Source organism: Manihot esculenta, chromosome 3 (assembly GCF_001659605.2).
Source record: "Manihot esculenta cultivar AM560-2 chromosome 3, M.esculenta_v8, whole genome shotgun sequence".
NCBI lineage: Eukaryota > Viridiplantae > Streptophyta > Magnoliopsida > Malpighiales > Euphorbiaceae > Manihot > Manihot esculenta.
In genome coordinates this window covers 2,232,861-2,258,024 of record NC_035163.2, presented here as the reverse complement: position 1 = coordinate 2,258,024, position 25,164 = coordinate 2,232,861, and the positions used below count along the sequence as shown (strand labels likewise).

Genomic DNA, 25,164 nt, shown 5'->3' with positions numbered 1-25,164 from the left:
TACGGTAAGTATGTCTTTTCTCTCTTCTCAAATTTCTGAACTAACCTCTATGGTGAGAAATTATGGTATAGGTCAAGCCCAACAACTTCAACAAGCACATGCAAGATTCTATGGACAGCCAAGACACAATCTCTACCTTGACACATACAATTCAGGTTGGGGAGACAATATGAGCTATGGCTATACAAGGACAGACCACTACCATGACTACCAAAGAGATCTGCAATACAATCCATGTTGGGGGGACAATCCGAATTATGGCTATGCAAAGGCTGACTACTACCAAAACTATCAAGCCCAAGCAACACCTCAAAACTCCAATATGGAACTTGAAGAGATGGTAAGGAAATTGGAAATTTCTGGGAAAATTCTCCAACAGCAAGTGGATCAAGCGGTCAATTCAATGAACGCGCACATATTAAGAAGAGAGGAAGAGCTTCAAGATCTATGGGACAATGACGAAGAAACAGACCAAGCTACTGAGTCTGCTGCACAAATCACCACTACACTTGAAGCTGAACCAGATACCCGATTCCAGGTTACTGCAAAATTTTCTGCACCAGCAAATTCACCCAATGCCACACCTGCCACTGCTGAAATTGCACCGGCAATTGCTGAACCTGCTGTCCAAAAATCAGCAAGTGCTGAATCTGCCACCATTGCATCCCTTGTTGTTGTCCAAACACCAGCAACCTAAAAAATTGACACAACTGAACCAGAAGATGTTGCACTTACTGAACCAGCAACATACACCACTGAATCAGCCACTATTGCATCCCCTGTTGTTGTCCAAAATCTTGAGCAACAAGTGAGCCAAATGGTCACTTCAATGAGCAAATTTGAGTCTCAAGGGAAGCTACCCTCCCAAACTGAGATAAATCCAAGACAAAATGCTAGTGCCATCACATTGAGGAGTGGAAAAGAGCTACAAGACAGCAAGGCTAAAAAATTGCAAAAACAGGCCATGGAAGAAATTCTGCCAGAAAGTGATCAGGGCAGTGATTTGCCCAATTCACTAGTAGAAACTGACCCGATCGCTGGGCAAACTGAGCTGTCCAGCAGTGATTTGCCCAAATCACCAGAGAAGGCAGAGAGTGATTTGCCCAAATCAACAGACCAGGCAGAAACCAGTCAAAGGCAGAAACAACAACTTATGGAGAAATTCAAGGTACCTCCTCCCTTCCCAAAGAGATTTGCAAGATCCCAAAAGGAGAAAGAGGAAAAAGAGATATTGGAGACACTTCGCAAAGTGGAAATCAATATACCTCTACTTGATGCTATCAAACAAATACCAAGATATGCTAAATTTCTCAAAGAGCTATGCACCAATAGGAGGAAACTTGCTGAACATAAAAAGGTAAGTATGGGGGAGTGTGTCTCAGCTGTCATTCAAAGGAAACTTCCCACCAAATGCAAGGATAGAGGAATGTTTGCCATTTCATGCAAAATAGGCAACATAGGAATAAAGAAGGCCATGTGTGACCTTGGAGCTTCAATAAATGTCATGCCTCTTTCTATTTTTAACTTGTTGAATGCAGGTACACTCAAAGGCACCAGCATTATGATCCAATTGGCTGATCGATCTGTTGTCTACCCCAAGGGAGTGCTAGAAGATGTGTTGGTGCAAGTGGACCAATTAGTCTTTCCAGCAAATTTTTATGTTATTGACATGGAGGAAGACAAGGGCAAAATCACCTCTGATATCCTACTTGGAAGACCATTCTTAAGTACAACAAGAACTAAAATTGATGTGCATGATGGCACATTGACTATGGAGTTTGAAGGGGAAGTTATCAAATTTAATATTTATGATGCCATGAAATTCCCCAATGATGTTTCTCCTGTTTATGGCCTTGATGTTATTGATGATTTAAGTCAAGAAATTTTTGATTTTGATAAAGAAAATTTATTTTATGATGGTCTTTGCAGGAAAGGAGAAGTGGACAACAACATCACTGAAGCAGAAAAAACAGCAGACTGCTGTAACTTGCTGGATGTGGGTGATTTGCCCAGTGATTTGCCTAGATCACCAGATAATCTGCTCAAATCACAGACCAAATCACTGGAGCAGACAGACTTGACAGACAGTGTTTTGCCCAGATCACCAGATAATCTGCCCAAATCACAGCCCAAATCAGACAGCAAACAGCAGAAATCAGCACAAACAGCAACTGCACCAGAACTGAAACCATTGCCCAGCCACCTCAAATATGCCTACTTGGGAGCTGGAAATTCACTTCCAGCAATTATTTCTAACCAGCTCAGCCAAGAAGAAGAGGAAAAGCTCCTTGATCTGTTGAGGAAGCACAAGAAAGCAATTGGGTGGACCTTGGAGGACATAAAAGGCACCTCAAGACCATTCGGTGGAGGCTCAAGACAGGATGCAGCACATGGAAAGCATGTTGCAGCTGCTGGTTCAACATTTTCTGCCCACAGACCAGCCACGACAGTGATTTGACCAGTGATTTGCCCAAATCACCTGCTCAAATCACCCACATCCCAGGCAGTCCCTTTCCTTCTCCTTATTAATTTTTTTCATATTTATGTTTAAACATTGAGGACAATGTTTGGGATAGGTGTGGGGGTATTGGCTGTTAGGTTTAGGTTATATTTTTTCCGTTTACATTATCTTTTTGCTTTCTTTTTATTTCTTTTTGCATCTTTTTGCCCCATAAACACACACCAAAATTTTTTCACACATTTTTTTCACTTTTTGCACACACACACAGAATTTTGACTTAGTTTTTGCTCTACTCAGCATAGATAACAAGGTTAAAAGAGCTTCCTATCTCATGACCCCATTGATTTTCCACCCCTTTAAGCCTAAATTGAATCAATTATAGTGTGCTACCTTCACTTTGGAAGTTTTTTTCTTAAATTGAATCTCTAAATTTGCATTGGTCAAGGGAAATAAAAATATAAATACATGCAAATAAAAAGTTAGTGTAACTCCCTATGAGGTGATTTGCCCAAACTGTCATGAAAAGAAAAGAAAAAGAAAAACCAGCACAAAGCACAAATCATAAAACCTGTTCCAATGGCCAAATAAGCTATGAACAGAGCTAGTAGCCACTTGAAGAAGTAACTAACTGAGTAACCGGGGGTGGGTATCACCAATATGCACCTTCGCGTAAAAAGGTTAGTGACTTTTTCAGGCAAGAATAAAAAAAAAGTGCTGCTGAATAAAATAAAATAAAATAATCAAAGAAGGGCAAGTCTCTCTTAGAGGTTGCATTGAGCTTATACAAAGAGAATAAGCATGAATGAATAAAAAACCTTTCCTTTGACCATGATAGGTAAGGGGAAACAAGGAAAAAAGAAGAACAACCTTGGTGCATGTATTCTATACTGTGATACTTCAATTTAGGAGTCTAGGGGGGCTGATTAAGTGGTACTTAGGCTCAAAAGAAAAAAGAGCTTGATTGACTAAGTTATTTGTTGCTTGAGGACAAGCAAAAAGCTAGGTGTGGGGGTATTTGATCAAGCATAATTTAGCCACATTTTTATCATAATTATTATTGTTTATTTACACATTTTTTAGTTTAATTTATGGTTTTTATCTTGTTTTTACAGAAAATGAAGAAATTGGAAAATTGGAGAAAAAGTGCAGAAAATTGACAGAAAAGTGATTGGGTCAGTGATTTGCCCAAAACACTCAAATCACCGGGCAAATCACTTTGACAGCAGAAACCTGGAGGCAACAGGCAGAAGTGATATGGGCAAGTGATTTGCCCAAGACACTCGAAGACACTGGCCAAATCACTCGCAGAAGACAGAGAGCAAAAAACTGGACTGACTCACAGAAAAGTGATTGGGTCAGTGATTTGCCCAAAACACTCAGATCACCGGGCAAATCACTTTGACAGCAGAAACTGACAGAAGAGCGGAAAATTGGGCAGAAAATAGAAATCCGAATTTTCAGAAGTCCAATTCCAACCCAATCACTACCAACATAAAACCAAGAGCCACGAAAGAGCTTCTCATCCAAGAAATTCCAATTGCAATTAAATTCAACATCAAAAGAGGAGTCAAACACCAAATCAAAAAGGGATTTTGAAACCCTAGATGGATGGAATTCTTCAGCTATAAAAGGAGAGCCTCCAAACCAGCAGAGCATCTTCGGATCATCTCTCAGCTTCAGAAACTCTCCAGAAACGCAGCAATCTCTTCTTTCTTTTTTTCTTTTGTGATTTTGTCCACCATGAGTGGCTAAACACTTTCCTTTCTAGTTGAAGTTGGAAAATTCAGATTTGTGATGAATTGGGAGATTTAAATCTCCATTGTTAAACTTCTATTTATTTTCAATATTTATGCAATTTGATCTTTCTATAATTGTTGCTTTGCTTTTAGAATCAATTTAGGCCTATTGCTTTTAATTGCTTGAGTAACAATTGTTTGAATAATTTAAGTCCGTAATTGCTTATATTATTTGAACACAAATTTAATCAAGTTGCATGATCTAAACTTGACCATGCGGTTGGCAAGGTTAGAATTAGGTTTCTCTAAGTCTTAATGCAGTTAACAGTTGTTCGATGCCAAAGGCCCCGAGGATGTTCCTTGGCAACTTGTTAACTAGTGTTTGATTAGCGAACGTTTCCTAATCAAACTAGAACTAAGGAGGAATTTGGATTGTGAGAAGCGTCTTCCACATCCTAAACTAATTTATTGAGATAAATAGGAGTATTAAAGAATCAATTATCAATTCTAAACAATCTGAAATAGATCCATACTTCAACTAGAAGCTTTTCTCTTATTGATTTACTCATCTTTAAATTATTGCTTTCTTTTGCTATTTAGTGTTAATCCATCAACTCAAAACCCCCTCTTTTAATTACTTGTTATTTACTTGACCTAGTCATTATTAGGAAAATCATTTGTGTCAATTCCCTGTGGTTCGACCCTATTGCCACTATCTACAAGTTTATTGTTGATTGTTTAATAGGTTTATTTTTTACGACTTCGACAACCGCTTATCACTACACCAACAAATTTACAGTCTTTCAATAGCTAGATAAAAAATTTGAGGGGAGTCCAAATAATTGATAGGATAAGACAGAGATGCATGTTAAGGTTTCACCAAAGATATAAGAAAGCTACTACATGGAAAGGAAAAATGACTCCTAGAACAAAAAAGGATTTAAGAAAAATCACTAATCAAAGCAGGTTTATAAAACTTATACCTGGGAGAAACGAGGAGTATGAAGTCCATGAGGGACCATGTAGATTTGCAATGTCTTTGGATAAAAGAACATGCTCTTATGGGTGGTGGGCTATCTTTAGACTACTATGCAAGTATGCTACTAGAGTTATTGGGTACAAAAGGGTTGATATGGAGGATTATTGTGATGAAACATTTACTATTAAAACCTATAAAAAGGTTTACAACTATGCAATATATCCCATTCCTAATAGGACCTTTGAGGCAGATGATGAACACCCACCACTTGAGCTACCACCACTTCAGCTACCACCACTTAAAAGGCAGCCTGGAAGACAAAGAAAAGCTAGGATAAGAGAAGAGTGAGGTAGGACCAACACCTAAACGAAGGAGAAATGCCATAGTTGTCTGTGCAAGGTGCAACCAGCTAGGTCATAACAAAAGAACATGTCAAGGTGGACCTGTTCAGGTAAGTTTTGAATATATTTTATGTAAGTTTTACTTGTAATATTTATATTGCAAAATAAAAACATTGTCATTATATTTATTATGTAGGCAAACATAGGAAATGGAAGACAAGGTGGAACAAGTGGTAGTCAGCACAACATGAATGTCTCACCTAATGTTACTTTTGATCTCAACAGTCAACAGTCTATGGATTGAATATATATTTTTGATTTGTTGACATGTATTTTATGTTGATGTACATTTGTGGACATAGTTGTTGTGGACAATATTTTTTGCTAAGATTCTGCTTTTGAACTTGAACAATACTGTGGATAACTTTTTGAATAGCTTTTTGGAAGAGTTTGGATATCTTCTTGGATAGTATTTTGGACAACTTTTGGATAGGATGTTGATAGTTATTTTGGATAGCTTGTGGACATTTATTTAGGACTCATTTTGAACAACTTTTTTTTTTTTTTTATATATGATAGTCATTTTGAAAAGTTTCTCCTACTTGTAACCACCTATTGATTTTATGATTCTAAATTTAATCATCTGAATGATTAACAATGATGTGTATATCATTTTAGTCAGTTTCATTTTGCAGTGGAATGATTTGAGTAAATATAATCATTTTTTCATGAAATAATTTGAGTAAATATAATTATTTTGGACAACTTCATTTTGCAGTGGAATGGTTTGAGTAATTATAATCATTTTGGCCAGTTTCATTTTGTCTAATTAGAAACATTTAAATTCTTATATATTCATAAATTCAGGATATATAATTTAAGTAATTATAAACATTTAAGTACTTCAATTTTTATATATTAAAAACATATCAGTCTTGTATTCAAAATCTACAGTTTTATTAAAATTTCCACCATTTTCGATTTTCTTGATATCCAATCAAACTAAATATATAATATTAACTCATTCCTTTTAATACATAAACATAAAACAATTTAAAATTTTCTAACGGTCATTTCTCAAATTTTTCTGGGTGTATAATTCAAATGATTATAAACACTTAAGTCCTATTTTAATATATTAAAAAAGATTAGTTCCTGGATTAAAAATCTACGGTCTTCTCAAAGTTTCCATCATTTTCAATTTTCTTGGTATTAAATCAAACTAAATATATAATATTAATTCTTTTCTTCTAATACACAAACACAAAATAATTGGAAATTTTTTAGTCGGCTATCATTTCAAATTTTCTGAATATATAATTCAAATAATTATAAACACTTAAATCTTTCAATATTAATGTATTAAAACAGTTCAATTGTAACATCCTCTGGGCCCACAACAGTAGATATTGTCCACTTTGGATTCGAGGGCCTTGGCCCAGCCTTTCCCTCACGTTTTTGTTCTTGGGTCAAGGGATTTGATACCCTTTCTTCCCAAAACGCGTCTACTGTGGTCTCTTGGGGCTTGCCCTTATAAGGCGTCCCCCCTCCTTACCTCTTTCCGATGTGGGATACTTTCAATCCACCTCATAGGGCTTCTACCCCCCATAAGGCCTAAGCGTCCTCGCTCAGCACACCGTACTCATGAGGCCCAGGCTCTGATACCAATTGTAACATCCTCTGGGCCCACAACAGTAGATATTGTCCGCTTTGGGTTCGAGGGCCTTGGCCCAGCCTTCCCCTTCACGGTTTTGTTTTTGGGAAGAAAGGGTATCAAATCCCTTGACCCAAGAACAAAACCGTGAAGGGGAAGGCTGGGCCAAGGCCCTCGAACCCAAAGCGGACAATATCTACTGTTGTGGGCCCAGAGGATGTTACAATTGGTATCAGAGCCTGGGCCTCATGAGTACGGTGTGCTGAGCGAGGACGCTCAGGCCTTATGGGGGTAGAAGCCCTATGAGGTGGATTGAAAGTATCCCACATCGGAAAGAGGTAAGGAGGGGGACGCCTTATAAGGGCAAGCCCCAAGAGACCACACTAGACGTGTTTTGGGAAGAAAGGGTATCAAATCGCTTGACCCAAGAACAAAACCGTGAGGGGAAGGCTGGGCCAAGGCCCTCGAACCCACAGCGGACAATATCTACTGTTGTGGGCCCAGAGGATGTTACATCAATCGTATATTAAAAATTTACCGTTTTCTTAAAATTTTCACCATTTTTAATTCCTCCTATCTTTCACGGTCAAAACAAACATTACAAAATAAACACTTTCATTCATTCAAACACCTCATACAATTAAATCATTTTTGCTACTACCACAAGCAATAAAAATATACAAAGTAATTATAAAATTTTCAAATTTCCTCATACACATTCAATCCTGCCAAAGTTTTGTAACACAAATTTTTGATCTTCACTCTTTTCACCTCAATCTTTTTAAGCAAAACTACCATATTAATTATTCTTTCACCTGAGCTAATATTTGCTACTGTATTCAAAGACTCACACTAACTATAAAAGCTACAACAAACATTATCTCTGCAGCAGTAATAGGGCTTATTTGAGTTATCTAAATTATGTAATACAAATTGCAGCTCTCTTTCTACATCTACACTTAATATTTTGCAACCTCATCATAAAATACCATAAAACTGCTTGAAATAGATATTTTTTAGCTTTTGGATATTCACCTTTGGAGGAGAGATGAGAATGAGAACGAGAACAGAAGAAGAAGATTTGAGTTTTTAGATGTAAAAGTTGTTTTTATATATGTTATATGTCCTATAAAGTTATTTTAGGAAGAAAAAATACTTTTCAAATGTTTAACAAGCCATTTATAGTTGAACTAATGGAGAAATAGATGAATGGACCGTATATTTGAACGAAATGAAAATAAAAAGATTTAAGTGTTCGATTTTAAAAATACAAAGACTGATTCAATAATTATACTAAAATTTAATGACTAAAGTATAATTTATCTAAATATTTTTTTTATTAGTCAATACTCTCCCGTCTTAAATGCCAGCAAATACAAAAATATATTTTTCTAAATTTTTAAACAAATAGTCTTAAAATAGATTGTTCAAAACAAAAAATATATATATATAATAAGAAATTATAAAAACTATCAAGGGATCTTAAAAAAGATAATGAAATTTATTCAGAAACTAATAAGTAACTAAATTAAAATTTAAATGAATAAGTTAAATTAATTAACCACTATCTTAAATTCTGCTTTAACCTTGTTTCAATTTAAACCAAAATAGCCGCGGCGGCTTCTTCAAGTCTATTCTCTGCAAGCACGACAACAGTTTGGTCCTCGTTAAGGTCTATTTAAAGCGGGGCCATTCCATCAATCTCAGGCCGACTCGAACACATTGACTAAGCCTTCCTTGCCCTTGATCACTCCCACGTCTGGGCCTTTCAGGTCCAAACTTTTTCCATTTCTCCTTTCCTCTTTCTGTTCCGGGATTGGGATTTTCTAGTGTTTTGTTTGGTTTGCTGGGAAACGTTGCAAATAAGTGTAATTAAGAAAATTTTGAAGTTTAGATAAGTTTAATGTGCTTCTGCAAGCTTCACTTGAATGGAATTGTAATAGTTGACGAGTTAAGTACATTGTGTTTAGGAAAGCGCAGGAAGGAGGTTATTGGTTTTTTGCTTTGTGCTGTTTTTGGTAGTATGCATTATGATATAGAAGTGAAAAAAATTCTTTTAAACAATGGTATTAGTCCGAATTAGAGAATTTCTTGTCTTGTTTGGTTAGGGAATTGATAATTTGAATCTTAGACTTGTAGGGAGGAAAGCGTAGCTGAATATTACAGAACTATGAAGTTGAGGAGACTGGGAACATAACAGAAGTGCGAGTTTGAGATAACTGGGAATTACTGCAGTGGCCCAATTCCAGGAAATTTTGATTTAGGGTTAGTTCAGTAATGTAGCCGTTCAGAAGTCAAGTAATTAAGAATCTTGTTGATGATCATTGGTTACTCTATCCTAACTTTGTTTTTTTTATGAATTAGATTAAGCATTATTGTCTGAACTTCTGTCAAGGTAGTTTTCTCTTCCAGTTTTGGCTAGAAACAGATAATACAGCATTTATTGTGAGGTAATCTTTCTTCAATGATCTTCATGATCAATTGAGTCCTCGGCCTTTTCTTAGTCTGGTGGAGAAAAAAACGATTAGCTGTTCAGGTGCTTAACAGTCTGTTTGTCTCTCTTGCTCTTTCTATCTATTTATTATCAGCCTTCCTGAATCACTTCTCATGGGCGTAATGACTATTTCCAATTAATATTTTGGTGGCCGTGCAGTTAGTTCTTGCTGTGAAACAAAGTCATGAGAAGGGTATTTGTCATGGTGAGTGTGGTATTTCTGAGAGACGGTTGATTTGCATTGATAGTATTCAAATGGCTGTGCTTCATCTGTGTCCATTTGTATTGTCACAGTTGACAATAAGTGTGAAATTGTGCTGGTCACTTCCTGGAATTGGCTTTATCTTGCTGACTTTGCATCGTTTAAACCAACTTATATGCCCTATGATTATCCTTTGGATTTCTCGTTCTTATTTGACACCGGAGGAACGCGACTCTTGTTATCTTGCTCCTGAGGTGGTTTCCTGTCTCATTAACTCTTCCTCTCTTCCTCTCTTCCCTCCCTTTTTCCCTTCTAATTTTAAAGTTTGAATTATATGTAGTTTTCTTTTATTTTGTCGTTTTTTTTTCAAAAAGAAAAGGTTCAGTTTCATTATGCTCTCAATAGCATGGATCATGATTGGAATTAAATTGACTGGATTTCGGATAAAAGATATTCATTTGATTATTTCTGACGGGCAAATGCTATTACTAAGCTTTAAGAGTCGCAAAGTATTCATACTGTGTTCAATAACAATTTGCTGTTACTTATATTCATGGTAGTCAGCCTTCCAACTCTGTCCCTCCCCCTCCCTCGCTTCTTCTTTTTTTTTTTTTCAAAAAAAGAACTTCCTAAATAATTTTACCGCCAATACAACTACCTTTTGACTTTCCTAACTCACTTATCCAGCTCATCTTAGTTGTGCACACTCATTCTACTGTCTTCCTCACACAACAACTTCTCTTCTTAAACCTTGTCCCCCTGCATGTGACATTATGGACCAGTGAGATTATTAGTTCTGGGATGCCTAGTTCATACGAATTCTGATGTTGGATACTTGGATCCAATTTATACCATGCTTTTACATTTTTAGACAAAGGTTGAGATGAGAATTGCTAATTTGATGAGAAATTATGTTATTGTCTTCGTGAAATTTTATTTTCAGCAAAGTGTTTATGAACTACATACAATGTGAGTATATTGTACATATTCATGTTAATTCACCACGGAGGACTAGTGAGACATGTCTGATAGCTCTAGATACTCTCCAAACTTCATGTTGTACATCATTCCATGAGTCTGCAGTGTTGGGCTTCTTTGCCTTTTCAATGGCATCATCAATTCCAGGGAAGGATGTAGATCCATAGTCATTATGCTTTGAGGGTGCATATATCTGCAGAATGTAGAAATATTAGCTTGGTCCTTACTGGTTAGCTGTAAGTGAGCCTCACTTTACTCAGTTTTCTCAGTCGCATATATGGTTGAGAGTTCGCCACACATTTGGTTTGTGCATGCTATATGAAGAAAAGAAAATGGCAAGCATGGAAAATAACTTGATTAGCAATAAGAGTCATTTTAGTGAAACATACCAAATGCTTATTCCATGGCCTCCCAGAAAGTCCCTCTCGGTCAGTAAATGCTCGTTCTGCCATCATGAGTCTGTCATTGAGTTCTCTCACCCTCAAATGATCTTTCTTCAATATTGATGCCCAGCCTCCGCTTTCTTCTATTGCCTGGAGAATTATACTTCTCTGATTTGATGTTTTAGGAGCATCTTTTTATGCCAATTTTGAGATACAGACTTTTGACATACCTTTCTCTCATTATTTATTTTGGTGGCTGCTTTTGTTAGATCCTCAATGGACTTGTATAAGGGATCAAGGAATATGCCTTTATCTGAGATCTCATTTTCCAATTCCTTTGCACTTTTCTGTTGTAAACATTTTTCATTAAACACAAAGTTGTGAATCTATTCAACGGTTTTATTCTTTTACCATTTCAACATAGACATACCTGAAGCTCATGTGCATAGGATAGATAATTAAAAGGTAAAAACTCCTCATCTGCTAACCGAAGAGCAACCAAACCCCAAACACTAGCCACTGTTTTTCCAAGGACATAGTTAAGGGAGGAAGGAAGGAAATTTGCGGAAACATTATAAAATTGAACTACTTGGGACAATTAATTTAACATTTAAGATTTTTCTTATATGATATTCATAACTCCGTGCAAATACTTTATCAAGTAATAGCTAAGGGTTTGATGGTTCTTTTAGTTCTGTGTGGTTCTAATTTGAATTGCTCAAGTGTTAAATGCTTCAACTCCTACATTCTTTCTCTATATGTATAATTGCATAATTTCTAACCAACAACAAAAAAAGCAAACAACATTTTGCTTTTATTTTTAAAATTAGTATTTGGCACTGTTATTTGTAATAAATTCTGATATTTTTAGTGAAGATAGGAGTTTGATATCAAACCTGCGATATGTCTGTGAAACATGGGGTCGCCAAACTTCTTCATCCAGATGAAGTCATCATACATAGAGTGGTATACGGGGTATGCTGTGGTTGATCATTACCATCAGTTAGTAACTAGAGATTTAATTTGTGTCATTCATCCCTTTTCAATGCTTAGCTAAAGCTACATTGAATACTAAAAACTTATCCAAAGGATATGGCTTTATTCTGAAGTTAATTAAAGTTCCTTGCTATAGTAATGAGTATCTAAAGAGAATGTCAAATATAATATATATTTACTACTAGAAGGTGATCCAGGAAAATGTGGGCGATTTTGTATGTCTAGTTGCCTACACAGTTGGAAGTTAGCAAAGTTACCTAGTCCATAAGATATATCAGCAGATGCAACACCGATATGTTGCACAAAAGCTGCATAATCTGACCCTGCACCACCCAGTCTTCTTATCTTCATTTCAGAGTACATATTCATGTGTCAGATATAGTTTACTTATGAAACAAACTTACAAAGATTCACATGCTTCTATCTGGAACTTTGTTCTGTGGCAAAATCATTTGTTTTTCTGGCAACTAACTGGACATAGTTTATCTTAGAAAGTTCATCATTATCAAATTATCAAGAGGTAATATGGGATGTTGTAATTATGCTTACCACAGGAGTGTTGCTGGAACTAGTCCACCACTCATAGATGGTTTGTGATGAGTTATCTGGGTCTTGAACCTTCAAAAGATGAGCAACTAATCTTAGTATGACATAGTAAAACTGTGATCTAGAGTATCATATATCTATTTTACCATATGTTTTGATTTTAGCTGTTTCAGAAATTGCTTTATATCATAGCAAAAATGATATATGAAAAATATTTCCTCTTTTAATATCATTATTTATTTACCTGTTTAGTAGCCTGTATGAGTAGTTCATCAAGTTGAGGAGTTGCGAAGGCATAAAATCCTGCTCCTGCAACTGCTGAATCAACATTCAAGTATGCAACTGCCCTTGAAGCTAGCATCTCTCTGTTGTCTTCTACCCATTCAGTTGATCCTGTCTGAAAATTACATTTGGTAGGTTTCATTTCACATGCAAACAGACACGCGCACACAGACACACAGACACACAGACACACAGACACACACACACACACAGAGAGAGAGAGAGAGAGAGACCAGGCCATATTCCTCTGCGTCCCAGTTGCACAGGATAATTGTTCTTCGAGGTTTCCACCCTCTTTTCTGTAGCTTTTTAAACCTATGAGCAACCTAATGCATGTGAAAATTATATGCGGTTGATTATTCTCTCTGATAATTGTTGTTTTGCTGAGAAGGTATTTAACAAGCATGCACTAAAGTTGCAACTACCTCCAGTAGCGCTGCCGTGCCACTGTTGGGATCCACAGCTCCAAATGTCCATGCATCTCTATGATTACCCAGAAGGACAAATCTGGAAATGGTTGTAACAGAGATTAAACAATTAGAAGAGGAGTATATTATTTATACGCTATTAAATTATATCCATTCTTCTTCTTTCTTTGCTGAGACGTCTAGAGAAATCTTGAAGGAGCTTTAATATGCAAATTTTCAGCTAAACTGAATGCAGGCTGTAGCTGTATTAAAGTTTTCTCACCGATCAGGTTCTTCTGCTCCTTCTATTACACCAATAACATTCTGAATTGTTGCTATAGTTTGCTTCCCCTGAAATCTCATCCAAAAGCTTAGTCATATGGCAGCTCATATCTGACAGAAGGTCTGTAACTTTGTTTCATATACAGTGATAAAACTAGGTCCAATACTTACAGTGTAACTGAGGTTTAGAACTCCTGGCCCTGGTCCAACCCTATAAGTTGGACCATCTTTGCTTCCTTGCCAATCCTCTTTAGCAACTTGTCCCCCCATTGATCTCATGATTATTTCACCATCGGCTGCTGATATTGGCAAAGACGGTATCAGTGGAACAAACCCTCCTTTTTCTACTTCGTCATCTGATAGCCTCTCACATCCTTGGATACTTGCCCATCCAGGGGTGGTAGGATCACCAGATCCATCATAAACAGACCCTACCTGGACCCCACTTGGTGGCATCCACTTGGCATCTGGAAACCATCCTTCTCCACCTGCTCCACCTGCTCCACCTCCATAGTCTTTCCTATCTGTGTAGATGACAGCCCCTACAGCACCTTCCTCATATGCATTATGCACAATGTCTCCTCTGTAAATCTCTCCGTACCTTGCCAATACAATTGCTCCAGACACATTCACACCCATTTCTTTCAATGTTTTGTAGTCCTCTACTCGTCCATAGTTCACATAAACCACAGGTCCACTCACAGTTCCCGACTTTGCATAGGCATGAAACGTAGGTAGAACTTCTTTTGCCACATCTGCATATGGATCCCCATCATATATCTGCTGATGGAGATCAAACATGATCGGTTTTTCTGGAGGTGGATTTGTTAGAATTAGGGAACGGGAAACGGGATATGTCAAGGAAACACCATAGGAGATTATGTGGGATTTAATATTGTAAGAAGCAAGAGTGGATAGAACATAGTCTGCAACCTCAGCGTTGGCCTCTGTTCCGGCAACATGGGGCCGACGAGTGAGCATGTAGAGGTGGTGTGATACAGATGCATTATCGGAAAGGGAGTTGGATATGTAGAGAGAATGATAGTAAGATTTTGGTGGGGAAGAGAACAGCAAGCAGAAAGATGTGGTGATGTATAGCAGGATAGCGGTGGCTGTTTTCAACATTGAGCTTAATCTTTTGTTTCTGTATTTAGGAGAGCTTGCAGGGCTATTTTTAAGGTATCTTTTGATGTTTTGAATGATTAGCAGAGAAAAGCTTTGAGATAACCCAACAGCTGAAAGGAGGAGAGAGATGGTTTGTCATATTCCATATAAAAAAACAGTTTCTTGAATTGATAATGATATAATAAAGAAACGTTTGCGTTATTTTCTGCTTTCAAATGTAGTATTAAAGTTATAATTATTTATCTATTTGTTTATTTTAGATGACATTAGGCATTTGATAGAGGCAATAAATGAGATGTGATGTCCTTCATAGCTTTTCCCTTTTTGATTGATTTAATATTTGGACCATTTCCTACCTTTAATTCTTTATCCCAAGTGGAGGACGTCTGATAGTGATAAACTGCACATCCTTCCCAAAAAAATTAATGATGTTGCACCATTGGTTTGAAAACCTTCTATTTGATTTCATTAGATTTATTGTTTTCTAGTAGAAATTGTATTTGAAGTAGGATTCAATCCAGAGTTTTAAGTAAGATGTTTGAATATGTATTTTGTTTATTTTGGATTTTAATCCATTGAGTATTTGAATTTTTAATCTATTGGGTTTTTGATTTTGGATTTGGATATAGATTTTATATCAATTAAGATACATATGCATGATTTATGTATTCAAAATGGCATCTTATGATCTGTTGAGAAGCATAGCCCTTGTGTAAGCACTCTCTAATTACTTTGAAAACAATTTGAACTTTAGGTACTGTTATTTTGATTTAACATGCCAATTCTATGATTGCTTGTTTTTTGGGTTTGGTTTTTTTTTCCTAATTTTTACTTGAAAATAATTAGGTTTATTTTGACAGTTTTATTATTTTCTCTTTATTTAATGATGTTGCTGGCTTATGTATACATATAAGAAGACAAGATCTGCTGCACCGATCTGATTAGGGTTGAGGGGCCGGATCTGCAACTAAAAAACAGATATTAGACGTCACAGCAATCAATTTCAATTTTCAATTGCCTTTTTAAATAAAATAAAGTCTTTAACTTTGCTATTTCCCACTTCCACATGGAGCCTAAAACCCACTCCAAAGGGAAAGTTAAACCACTGTGACTGCTAGAATTTACCAATAAATTCATTGACATATCCCAAGTCTTTAGTGCCGAGTTCTTTATCCAAGTAACTAATAAGTGATTGTATCAGTGGCATTAAGTTAGGAATTTGCAGAGTAAAGTCGTCACCGATTTTCCTAAAAGTTGTCATTATAATCCAATTCTTCAACTTTGTTATAGACTTTAGCTGATTTAATTTTTCACTTTGCAATCCCACTTAGAGCCAATAGCTGTTTCCCTTAGAGGCAAATTAGTAAGCTTTCCAATGTCTAAATAGCTTCATGAGTCATAGGGTTTAGTTTAGATTGCATTGCTTTCTATCCATCTAAAATTAGAAGGGTAAATAAATTAAATTGTTTATAAATTATTTGAGATTTAAATAATTTTTTTTATATTTTAAAAATTCTGTTTATTATATATATATATATATATATATATATATTTGGGATAGGGATGAAAACTCTAAAAACATAATTATCTGAATTCATAATAATATCATAATTTGATTAATTTGATTTATCAATTTTGAATTCACATACAAAGAATTTTTATTTTTCTAATTTCACGTGCAAATAAAAAAAATTAGCCGCATTAGAAAATTAGCGTATTTGACACTCACAAATTTAGTTTAATAATAAGTGTATTTAAATAAATCTGAGAGGTACTACTCTTTTAATTTTTATTTAAAAAAAATTTATAAATTTTAATTAAAATTAAAAATATTTTTTTATTAAAATTTATTGTTGGATACTAATTATTTAGTATATTGTATTTCACTTTCTATAAGGGTTAAATTTTTATAATTTTAATTTTAGTCTCTTATAAATTGATTTTTTAATTTATCATTAAATTATATCCTTTTAAAAAAATAAAGACTAGATTTTGATTTTTACTCAATTTCAAATAGTATTACTTACATCAACACATGACTTCTAAAAAGAAAAAAAAAGAAATATGCCCAAAATGATAGCATACAAAATTCTAATTATTAATTTAGTACTTCTACATCCTCTCCTTTTGTAGGACGAGAGTTATAAAATTTTAATATATGTCTTGTCAATCTATTTAAAAACTGCTAAGTCTCTCAGACCCTGTTGCTCTCACATTTATTGCAAGCGGCTACAATGTGCAATGACCAACTTACGTGTACATCTAGGTCTGCAGGGTGGCTAAGTTAAAGAAGGCACCTCGCTTGTTCTTTAGCTGACCATAAGTTCCTTGCTCTACCACCTTCCCATCTTCAACAAAGGCAATGGAATCCACCTTCTTGATAGTGTTAAGCCGGTGAGCTACCACCATGGTGCTTCTTCCCATCATGATTCGGTCTAATGCTTCTTGCACAACTTGCTCAGATTGCACATCAAGTGCACTTGTTGCCTCGTCTAGTAATAATATTGTTGGGTTTCGAATTATTGCTCTTGCAATTGCTATCCTTTGCTTTTGCCCTCCTGATAGTTGCACTCCTCTTTCCCCACACTCTGTTTCATACCCTTCTTTTAATGACCTACACCATTACAACGTAGTTTATATGATTAAATTATGAAAATTACTAATTTTTTTTATACAATTAACTACTTTTAAAATTAAAACTCCAGTCACTATATAAAATTAATCCTTTTGTATGAATAAAAATCACAACAGAATCTATAAAATTCGCAATTAAAATATTTAGCAATAAAATTTAAAATTATTATTAAATTATCAAAAAACTGTAATATTCAGTGGCGATTTTTAATATTTAATTTAAAATTCTGCGGTTGTGCGATAAAATTTAATGTACCTTTGTGGTGATTTTTTTCACTAAAATTTTGCTATAAAAAACTCAATTTGTTGTAGGGAGAGGTCCTAGTTTAAGATACAAGTCTAGTGTTAGTATCGTTAAGCTAAAACTCATTCTTACTATAATTGCTACTTTAATTTAATGATGAGTTTGGATACTTACGAGATGAATTCATGAGCATTGGCAGCTCTGGCAGCCTCCACCACTTCATTCTCAGAAGCATCAAGCTTTCCGAACACGATATTGTCACGAATGCTGCCGGAATATATCACCGGCTCCTGGCTTACAAGTGCAGTATGCTTCCTGTACCAGTGAATATCTAATTTCCTTATGTCAACTCCATCTACTTTAATTGAACCTTTCTCAACATCATAAAATCTTTGAATCAATCCAATCACAGTTGATTTTCCACACCCACTTTTCCCTACTAGTCCAATGCTTGTGCCTGGTTTCACTTCCAAGGAAAATTGGTGCAGTACTAAAGTCTCCAGCCTCCTTGGATATGCAAAATCAACCTTCTTCATCTCTACCCATCCTGTTATTTTTTCTAGCTTGGTTCCAGCATTAGCACCATCCCCAGCCTAAAAGAAATTGCTAATTAGTCAATAATTTAATTAAAGAATATTTACTATTTAATCCCATATAAGATGAGAAAACTCATTAGTTAATTTCTCGATTTTTAAAAATATATTAAAATATCATTGAGATCTTAAAAAAATCTACTAAGTAGACATTTTGTTAGTTTAACTGTTAAGTATTTTACTATTTAATCTATATAATATGAGAAAATTCATTAGTTAGTTTTTCAATTTGGTAAAAATATCTATTGATTCATTTCTTCGTATCGAGGATATTTTAGATTTTTCTGTAATATTTAACGGATAAATTAATTAGTAGATTTTTTAAAATCTTAAAGATATTTTAATGTATTTTTTATAAACCGAAAAATTAACTAATGAGTTTTTATATATTACAAGGACCAAATAGTAATTTTCTTTTAATTAACTCAGAAAAGTTGGTCGGAGGAAAAAGGGAAAATGTTAACTTACATGGGAAGAGCCTGGTATTAGAGATTGTCTGTCAAGAATCTGAAACACAGATGCCACTGCTGTAGAACCTTTGGCTAAATCAGAAGTCATGCTTCCTGCTTCAGCTATAACCTTTCCAGTGCTAACCAAAATAAAGAATGTTTTAAAGACATCGCCAGCTGATATCTGTCTCTTTTCAACTAAAGTTCCTCCAAACCAAAAATCTAGAGCCCATGACATGAACGTTAGACATTGAGCAGATCCCATACCAACTCCTGCTAGCCATGCTTTTTTTCTTGCCTCCTTCCTTGGTTCCTCTTGAGCCTCATCAAACATTTGAAGTACCTTCTCCACACTTGCAAATGAAGTAATGATTCTATGGTTGTAAACTGCTTCTGTTGCAATTTGAGTACTTTGATTTTGTGCCTTGACAAAATTTGCTGTGATACTTGAAAGCAAAACTTTTCTAGTGTAGAAACATAGAATTGTGAGTGGCTGGACAGCGATCATGACAAGTGCAAGCTTCCATGCCACAACTAGCCCCATGATCATTGCTATGGTGACTGCAGAAGTAGTTTGAATTAACAAAGAAGCTCTGTCTGCAACAAGAGATTTAACCATGGAGGCTTCATTGCTTAATCTTGAACATAAAGCTCCAGTAGAGTTTTGATCTTCATCAAACCAAGCTGTTTCAAAAGTCAAGATCTTCTCTAGCATTCGTAATCGGATTCTCTTGGTTAGCCTCTCACCCATAAAAGCAAAATTGTAGTGTTGTACAAGATTTACTGCGATGGAAATCAGGGAAAGTGAACAGAAGATTAAAGAATATGTCCGAATTCGAGCATGAACTTCCTCATGACTCGGTGCAAAGAAAGCTGCAATCATCCCACCAATGGTTAAGGCATACAGGGGCTGCACAGCACCGAACAATACAGCTGAGAGGCTTCCCATCAGGCCTTGCTTCCATTCAGGAGCGTTCAAAGCGAGAAGCCGAGAAAAGGAAGGTGGTGGGTGAGATACAGGCTTTGGGCTGTCAAAAACGGGTAATGGTGAAGCAAAAATAGCTGGACTTGCAGCACTGCTCCTCGTAGCTGAAGAAAGACTTGCTTGATCAGGATTTTGCTCTTGGTCATCACAGCCGAACTGCCTCTGTAACTTTGCAAGATTTGCATAGTGGTCATTTTTTATGTTAATGAGATCATTATGTGAACCCATTTCAATGATGCATCCATTGTTAACTACTGCAATGAGGTCTGCATTTCGAATTGTAGAGAGCTTGTGGGCAACCACCTGATAATGGTTCAATACCAAGCTTAGTTAGACAAATATTTAAAGTAGCTATGACTCTGTGACTGAACTATGAGAAATGCTAAAATCAGTTGAAGTTTATCGCTAATAGCTACTTGTTGCTGCTACAAAATAATGATAGCAAGTATTTGCAATAAAATTATGATTACTACTAAAAAGTAATTATTAGCAAGTATATTAATTAATATAGTAGTAAAATTAACGTGGCTGTAAAATTTTTGCCACTACTTCTAATGTTTGTTATAGTGTCGGTAATCAATATAATATGTTAAATGATTCGTTAGAAGTTTAGATAGGATTAGTGATAATTACCAGTGTGGTTCTTCCCATGGAGGCTTGATCAAGAGCATTTTGGACTAGAGTTTCTGACTCAGAGTCAAGAGCACTCGTTGCTTCATCAAGTAAGAGAATTACAGGATTCTTGATGATGGCTCTAGCAATGGCAATTCGTTGCTTTTGTCCACCAGATAAAAGAGCTCCTCGTTCTCCAACCTTTTAAACCTAAGCATGTTAGTTTTAAACTGAATGGAACAAGTCCCTTAACGGACAAAACAACTTGAAGTTACCTTTGTGTCATAACCCTCTGGAAGCTGCCTTATAAAGTTATGAGCATTTGCAGCAGTAGCTGCAGCTGTGACTTCATCCATGGTGGCATCAAGCTTCCCAAACATTATATTCTCTTTAATTGATGTCCCGAATAATGCATGTTCTTGACTAACAAGACCCATGTTTCCTCTTATCCATTTAAGATTCAATGTTCTTATATCAACACCATCAATCTTCACAAATCCACAGTCGGGATCATAGAATCTCTGCACCAATGCAATGGCTGTGGACTTTCCGCATCCGCTTGCACCGACGAGGGCTACTGTTTTTCCTGCTTCAACTTTGAGGCTGAAGTCTTTGAGGACAGAGGAATCTGGACGAGATTGGTATGTGAATCTGACATGTCGGAATTCAATTTCTCCTCGTATTTTGTCTAGTACAAGTCCTTTTGTATCTTCACCATCAATTTCTGGAACTCGATCAATTCTGTGGAATATGCGTGTAGCAGCCACTGAAGCTTCTGTGAAATATTTCAAATCAGGAAGTGCCATTCCAAGGGATCTGCATTACACGAATTTACTGGTTTAATACAAAATTTAATGAAAATAAATTTCTGTAACATTATTATTTTCAAGAATAGTATGATTGTCATTCAAAATCTTTGAGTTCCACAATAATAGTCAGCACTTTCCAGTAGAACCCACAACCATAATTGGCCTAAAAAGAAACTTTAACTAGTGGGATCTTTTATCATAATCCTCATTAGACAAAGTTCTCATAAAGATGTTTGTAACTTTTCCGCAGGAATCTGTAATAAGAGAAATATGTGACAAATCTATATATTTACTCTCTTAAGGTAAACAACGAGCTAGAAACTAAGCTATGTATGCCGCTTTAAAGAATATAGAAGAAAATGTAATGCAAGGAATTAAAGCCACATACAGTCCTGCCAATATGAAGGAAATTCCACCAGCATAGATCCTCCCTCCACTTTCTCCTTTGTACATAACCAAGCGGCTTCCATACCAAGCAAGGAAAGCCCAAATTGCAAAAGAAAGACCACTGCTCCCCACTGCGAGACCTTTCGCTATGCCTTGCTTGATTCCCAGTTTTGATGTTATATCCAGAATTGCTGAATATCTATCAACAATCCTCTTTTCAGCAGTGAATGAATACACAGTCTTGATGGAGCTCAGAGCCTGCTCAACAATGGCGTTCGCTTTCCCATACTCCTTTTGAGCTTTCTTGGACAGGTAGACAAGGTATTTCCCATAAATCATTCCAGGAATTATTAAGAGAAGTAGAGCTGGGAAGGCTACTAAAGAAAGCCTCCATGAAAAGTAAGTGGAGAATGCAAGTCCAGAGATGAACACAGATGCATGCATAAAAAATATGGGCACCTGAAAAATAAAGCAAATTGATAATTAGCCATAATGAATTGATAGATTTTGGAAAAATTGAAAATAAGTGCAACACTTAATCACCTTTTCACTAAGTACTTCTTGTATGAGAGAAGTATCTTTTGATATACTATTGATGATCTCTGAAGTGGTTGCTTCTTGTGAATCAAAAAACCCAACTTCCTGTCGAAGAATAGCTTCCAAATACTTGTAACGAATCTTCAGAACCTGTCTCTCGCTGGTTTTGCTCCAGCAATAACCTCCTGCAATCATCAACTCTTGATTTACTACACTATACGACATAATCTCTCTCTCTCTCTCTCTCTCTATATATATATATATATATAAAGTTTTTGAAATTACCCAGAAAAGCCACCACCAAGACTGCTAATCCCAGGTATACAAAGTATAAACTGCACTGTTAACAAAACCGAAAAATGGAGAAAAATGTGTATGTTAAGTACGGAGAGACAGAGAAACGAGAGAGAGAGAGAAGAAGAAGAAGAAGGAGAAGGAGAAGAAACAGAAAGTTGATTGCCAACCTTTTCAACTTCACTCAAGAAATTCCCTTGATTCTTTAGAGTACTACCATAGCCCAAGCTGTTCATTATGCGGCTGGCGAATACAAGTAAACAGTTGGTGGACATGCCATCTCCAATAGCTCCAATGGTGCCCAGAAGCATGAGTAACATATCAACCCAATCTGCATATCTAAATATTATAGCTATGGACTTGCTATCTTCCCTTCTCATCATCATCTCATTCTTCTTTGTAGAGGGAGAACTCATTTTCATTAATCTGCTCTGCTTCCAAAAAGATTGCTCTAGTATTTTGCTAGCACATTAGAAGAAAAAAAAGGCCAATCTAGCTAAGCTTGTGCAAATACCAAAGACTTGACTATCTCAATTAAGCAATGATTTGCACATCTTCTTCAATGTATATATAGGGATGAAAGTGAGATAGTGATTTTCTATCTGAAGCTCAAATCTTATGATTAAAGATTTGTTTTCATACATATGGGGTGGTTAAGGATAATTCTTTTAATGATTAATTTAATGGTGGATGCCCAAAGGTTATTCAAGAAAGAGGACTGTGGCCCCTGCCCAATTGGTGATTTTTTTTAGGTAAATTATAAATTTTATTAAATTTTAAGTACTAAATTGTGAATTAGCCTTTCTTTTTATTCTTTACCATCAATTTGTTAATTAGGGTATTAGCTTTAGTGTGATGTGATTGCTTCCTTTTATTAAATAAAGTCGCTCAGTATAATGATTTTATTAATATTATATTCTAGATTAAAGGGATACTCTACCCCCTAAAAAAAATAAATACAAATTGTAGATTTAGTCTGGGGCAGCTCATCCCAAGCTGTATTTGGAGGACTATGAAACCCTACAATTGTCTCTCCAAAATTGGAATAAAAAACATATCATATATCAATCTGCTTTAATATTTGCCATTCTTTTTCCCTCTTGTTCTTGTCTCCATTTAGGACCCAATTGCCTCTGTCTCCTGTCTATTGAATAGAAGAACTGTCACAGAGATACTCTTCAAAGTCTAAAGCCTCTCACCTGAAAAGTAAGAATTTTTATATATAATTAGCATTAATTGGATGAATGTGGATCGAATACGGTCGAATTAGGGATGTAAACGAACCAAATTGTTAATGAGTTATTCGAGATTCGATTCGATAAAAACTCAATCGGATTTGACTCGTTTTCTAAACGAATCAAGCAGTATTCGACTCGTTTAGTTTCGCAGCTCGGTTCATTTTCAAGTTTATAAATAAATTTGTAAACTGACTCGCGAATAAATTCGTAAAAAGCTCGCGAGCTACTCGCGAATAAGCTTCTTTGCCAATACTAATTCTATATAAAAAATTGAATGGATATAGAGAATTGTGACTTTTTTATAAAATGATAAACCTTTTACATTTTTTCTTTAATTTTGAATGTTAGAAATTTCAATTAAATAAAAAATTAATTTAAAAATATTTTAATGATCTTATAATTTAAATTAATTTTTAATTTAAATTTGTTTATAATATAATTGAATTTAAATTTAAATTTTTTTAGTGAAATTTGAATTAGTTCGCTACGGTAATAAACGAGTTTATTACAAATCGAATTTAAACCAAGCACAATTTTAATCTTTATTTTATAAATCGAATTCAAACTTATAAATAAAGTTCGAGTCGATTTTAAATTTATTTTCTAATCGAGTTTAAACTCATCAAAAATTTAATTTGATTCGACTCAATTACAGTTTTAAGTGAAATGAACGATAGACTTTTGGCATAAATTATTCCATTATCAAACTAAAGAAATCTTATAGTTGAGATGACTTTATTTTTTATTCAATTTGTTTTCTCTCTTCTTTCTTTAATAAGAATCTTTTACTCACTAGACATGTCATGGATGGTTCTTCTTGCCCTTTTTCAAATTAAATATTTAGACATAATAATTAAAAATCTGTTTAATCATAATAAAGTTTCATTACAAAAACCAAAGACTTTCCGCCAATAGTTGATAACCTAAAGTGCCGAAGTTCTCTCTCAAGCCGCCAATAGCTCTAGAACTTTTGCCGATTGTGATTCCACCGGAATGTCAGATTCCGGCAATGAGGGTATGGAAGAGGATGATCTTTTGCAACATAATGGCCGTAGGAAGCGTAAAGATGGTGAAGGAGGTTTCTCTTTAGAAGAACAAAACGGTAGAAAGTTTGAGTCTGTTGGACAACCGTCTCCAATGGGTCCTTCGTTTAGGGATATGCTAGTCAATGGGAGTCCTAATAACGAGACTGTGATTGCTGACACAGTTGAAGTGAATGATGAGGAGTCGTATGAGCTTTCTGATGGGGAAGAGGATGAGGAGGATGAAAAGTGCCCTAATATTAAACTTACTAAAATTGAGAAATCTCGTTATTGTAAACCATGGAAGAACTCCTTGATTATCAAGCTGATTGGAAGATCAATAGGGTATGCCTATTTATCGCGAAGGGTGAAGGAACTCTGGAAACCTAAATCCCCTATTGACTTAATTGCTCTGGACAACGATTTTTTCCTTGCTCGATTTAATAGTAGGGAAGATTTTGATTTTGCACTGGAGGGTGGACCATGGATTATAG

General features: G+C 35.5%; 2 protein-coding genes across 2 annotated transcripts; both read right to left on the bottom strand.

Annotated features, from left to right (window-relative positions):
• Nucleotides 1–10,764: 10,764 nt before the first annotated feature.
• LOC110611888 (probable glutamate carboxypeptidase LAMP1) lies at nucleotides 10,765–15,017 on the bottom strand. The gene is made up of 12 exons (XM_021752436.2): nucleotides 13,913–15,017; nucleotides 13,743–13,810; nucleotides 13,478–13,559; nucleotides 13,286–13,378; nucleotides 13,015–13,167; nucleotides 12,774–12,842; nucleotides 12,482–12,569; nucleotides 12,125–12,208; nucleotides 11,659–11,747; nucleotides 11,459–11,575; nucleotides 11,235–11,378; nucleotides 10,765–11,038 (listed from the first exon to the last, which is right to left on the bottom strand). The coding sequence occupies exons 1-12, from the start codon at nucleotides 14,864–14,866 to the stop codon at nucleotides 10,856–10,858; spliced, it is 2,124 nt and encodes a 707-aa protein (XP_021608128.1). The 5' UTR covers nucleotides 14,867–15,017; the 3' UTR covers nucleotides 10,765–10,855.
• Nucleotides 15,018–16,840: 1,823 nt separating this feature from the next.
• Nucleotides 16,841–23,056, bottom strand: LOC110610905 (putative ABC transporter B family member 8). The gene is made up of 9 exons (XM_021750976.2): nucleotides 22,581–23,056; nucleotides 22,402–22,456; nucleotides 22,123–22,301; nucleotides 21,581–22,038; nucleotides 20,659–21,199; nucleotides 20,405–20,584; nucleotides 18,806–20,074; nucleotides 17,919–18,337; nucleotides 16,841–17,480 (listed from the first exon to the last, which is right to left on the bottom strand). Exons 1-9 carry the CDS (start codon nucleotides 22,830–22,832, stop codon nucleotides 17,129–17,131), a joined length of 3,705 nt encoding a protein of 1,234 aa, XP_021606668.1. The 5' UTR covers nucleotides 22,833–23,056; the 3' UTR covers nucleotides 16,841–17,128.
• Between the last annotated feature and the right edge of the window lie 2,108 nt (nucleotides 23,057–25,164).